Here is a 2854-nt window from a genome sequence, read left to right as displayed (position 1 = left end):
TATATATTTATAAAATTAAATAACTTAATTAAATATTAAAATTCACCCGTTAATATCTTGGTCAAATGCCCCTCACTCACTCTAGTTCTCATCTTCCCTCACTTGCACGAGTAATTATTCCATACAGAGTACGCACGCAGCTTTGCGTGCGGACTCCAGTAAAATGCCGCCACATGGAGGTTATTATGGGGTTATTGACGTGAAACCGCAGAGGTTGTTGGAGGGTTGTTGGGGGGTTATTGCGGGGGTTAATGCAGGGGTTATTGAAATGAAACCGCAAAGGTTATTGGGTGGTTATTGAAGAGGAACCACAAAGGTCATCAGGGGTTATTGGGGGGTTCTTGAGGGTTTATTGTGGCGTTATTAAAGTTAATGCCCCAATAACCCTCCCAAATAACCTCCATGGTTTCAGTTTAATTTTTTTTATTTTGGCCAGATATAACACATGGTGGTATATTTTGGAGTCTGCACGTAGAGCTGTGTACGTACTTCGTATGAAATAATTTGACCATTTGCACACAAGATTTGGATTCTAGCCATATGCACGAGAGCTTCTTCCTCTCTTCTTCTGGCTGCACAAAACTTCCTCCTTCGTTGGAGAAATGATTCCTTACGGAGTATTTACACAACTCTACGTGCGAACTTCAGTAATATGCCACCATGTGTGTTATATCGGGCCCACCTAAAAAAAATTTGAGTGAAACTGCGGAGGTTAGTGGAGCGGAACTGTGAAAGTTATTCGGGAGAGTTATTTGGGGGTTATTGAGGGGTTATTGGTGCATTAACTTCAATAATGCCACAATAACTCCCCATAACCTCTGCGGTTCCATTTCGATAACCCATGCATTAACCCCCACAATAACCCCCTCCCCTCCAATAACTCCCCATTAACCTCTGTGGTTTCACGTCAATAACCCCACAATAACCTCCACGTGACGGTATATTACTGGAGTCTGCACGCAGAGTTGTGTACGTACTCCGTATGGAATAATTTCTCCCTTTATCAGGCTCCCCTTCTTTTTTTTTTCTTTGAACTCTTCCTCCTCTTCCTCTACACACATGTTTGACTCTTATCCGCAAGTTGTAACGTCATTTCCTCTGCAGGTCGAAACCCGCAGGAAGCACATAAGCCCTCTCCTCCACTCCTCTTCTCCTTCGAGCACAACAAGTTCTTCCAACACACTATAGCACCAAATGGATCACTCCCAAGCTTTATTTTGCAAATTCTGCTCGGGAGTTTGCCGATCACTCGTTGGTACGTTATTTCTTGACCAAGAATCGTATGTGTGAGTTATTCTTCGACGCGGCCACCTTCAACTTGTTCAACAAGGCTAACACGCCTCCTCTTCAATTCTTTGTCTCTCTCTCGCTCTCTCTCGGTCTGTTACGAACAAAGAGATCAGTTTTTTAACTCTTAAAGATTAATAGGGCTGTCGTGACGATTCATCAAACCATTGCAACCATTTCGATTTTTTTTTCTTAATTTTAGTTATTGCACTGCAGCCGCCCCAAATAAATGTTAAAAGTTACTCGAATATATTTTACTTTCGACTAACATGCATTCACCCAACCTCATATTTTTGTCAGTTTAGAGTCCAAAGCAGCTCAATTAAATATGATTTGAGTTGGCTGGAAACTGTTTTATACATGTTCTTTGGGGTACTTTATTAACTGAGAAATTGGGTTAAAAGTAAGGGGATATTTGGGATCATTTTTATACTGAGATAAAGTATATTTGATGCCACCCAAATATTTAATATTATCCGTATTTTTATTTTATTTATTTATTTTTTTTTGTATACATTTTTACCTTAGATAAAATATATTTGATATCTTGTAAATTATTTAGTTACTTTTAAAAATACTCAAAATAACTTTTAGATATTGGTGTTTTTAAAGCATGCCAATTTATTTTTGAAAATAAATAATAAAAACAATGCTTTAATTTTTACATATATGTCCTTTCAATGAGGTTGACTGCAGTATTGATTCTTGGAACAGTTACATACATACAACTCAATTCCTATATATTTACATATCTAACACAAACTTCAATTTTTACATCCATGCCAGCTTACCTATGCATGAAAAGGTGTATTTCACTTTTTTTTTTTAAGTTACAGTGGTGGTATTTTTGATATAATATGAAATATTTGGGTGGCATAAATGTATAAAGTAGAGGTGTTAGATATGTATATATATATATATATATATATATGAATTGGGTGGCATGTAAATATTGATTCTTTTCATTGCTTGTGAATGCTTCAGACAGAGTGCCGGAGACGAATGCTTTTGGGGCACTTTGGGGAGTCTATTGACAGGAATTGCTGCAAATTCGGTCCCAGTCCTTGTGATAACTGCCTGAAGTTGCCAGCCTGACTTATTTAAATTTACTCGACCGTTGAGGTGATTTATATGCTTTCATTTTCCCGTTCAAAATCAGAAAAAAAGGAAGATTTACCTGCATACCACTCAATTCTTATGTATTTACATATCCAACACCTAAACTTCAATTTTTATCTACATACCACCTAACCCATGCATGAAATGACGTTTTTCATAAAATGGTGGCATTTTTAATGTGATAAGCAGGATTTGGGTGGGATATGTAAAATAAATAAGAAAAAAAATCAGAAACTTTGCTGAGAATTCCATAATATGATTGAAAATGAACTGTTTGTTGAAATCTGCTTCTGCTGTTTTGTGTATGTATGAGGACACAGGAAAAGCAGATGGGGAGAGGAAGAGAACTAACTTGTGGAGATGGCTTTCGAGGTATCTCACATGGAGAAATTATTACGTACGGAATATGTATCTAGCTTCATGTTGAGTATTCGAGTACAAAGTTGTG

The 2854-nt window shown here is 37.2% G+C and overlaps 1 protein-coding gene across 3 annotated transcripts in view; it reads left to right on the top strand.

The window, feature by feature from the left end:
* LOC110031109 (ATP-dependent DNA helicase Q-like 1) overlaps nt 1–2836 on the top strand; it is a 42062-nt gene extending 39226 nt beyond the window's left edge. For 2 of the 3 annotated variants that reach the window (XM_020734157.1, XM_020734155.1), the window contains 2 exons: nt 2272–2409; nt 2727–2836. In XM_020734157.1, the coding sequence (XP_020589816.1) occupies nt 2272–2382 (111 nt within the window). In that variant the 3' untranslated portion in view covers nt 2383–2409; nt 2727–2836. Of the gene's footprint in view, nt 1–2271; nt 2410–2719 lie in introns of all 3 variants that reach the window. The other variant, XM_020734156.1, reaches the window with a different exon arrangement.
* The last annotated feature ends 18 nt before the right edge of the window (nt 2837–2854 follow it).

Source organism: Phalaenopsis equestris, unplaced genomic scaffold (assembly GCF_001263595.1).
Source record: "Phalaenopsis equestris unplaced genomic scaffold, ASM126359v1 Scaffold000768, whole genome shotgun sequence".
NCBI lineage: Eukaryota > Viridiplantae > Streptophyta > Magnoliopsida > Asparagales > Orchidaceae > Phalaenopsis > Phalaenopsis equestris.
The sequence above is the reverse complement of the archived record's forward strand: the minus strand, read 5'-3'. Positions and strand labels throughout refer to the sequence as shown.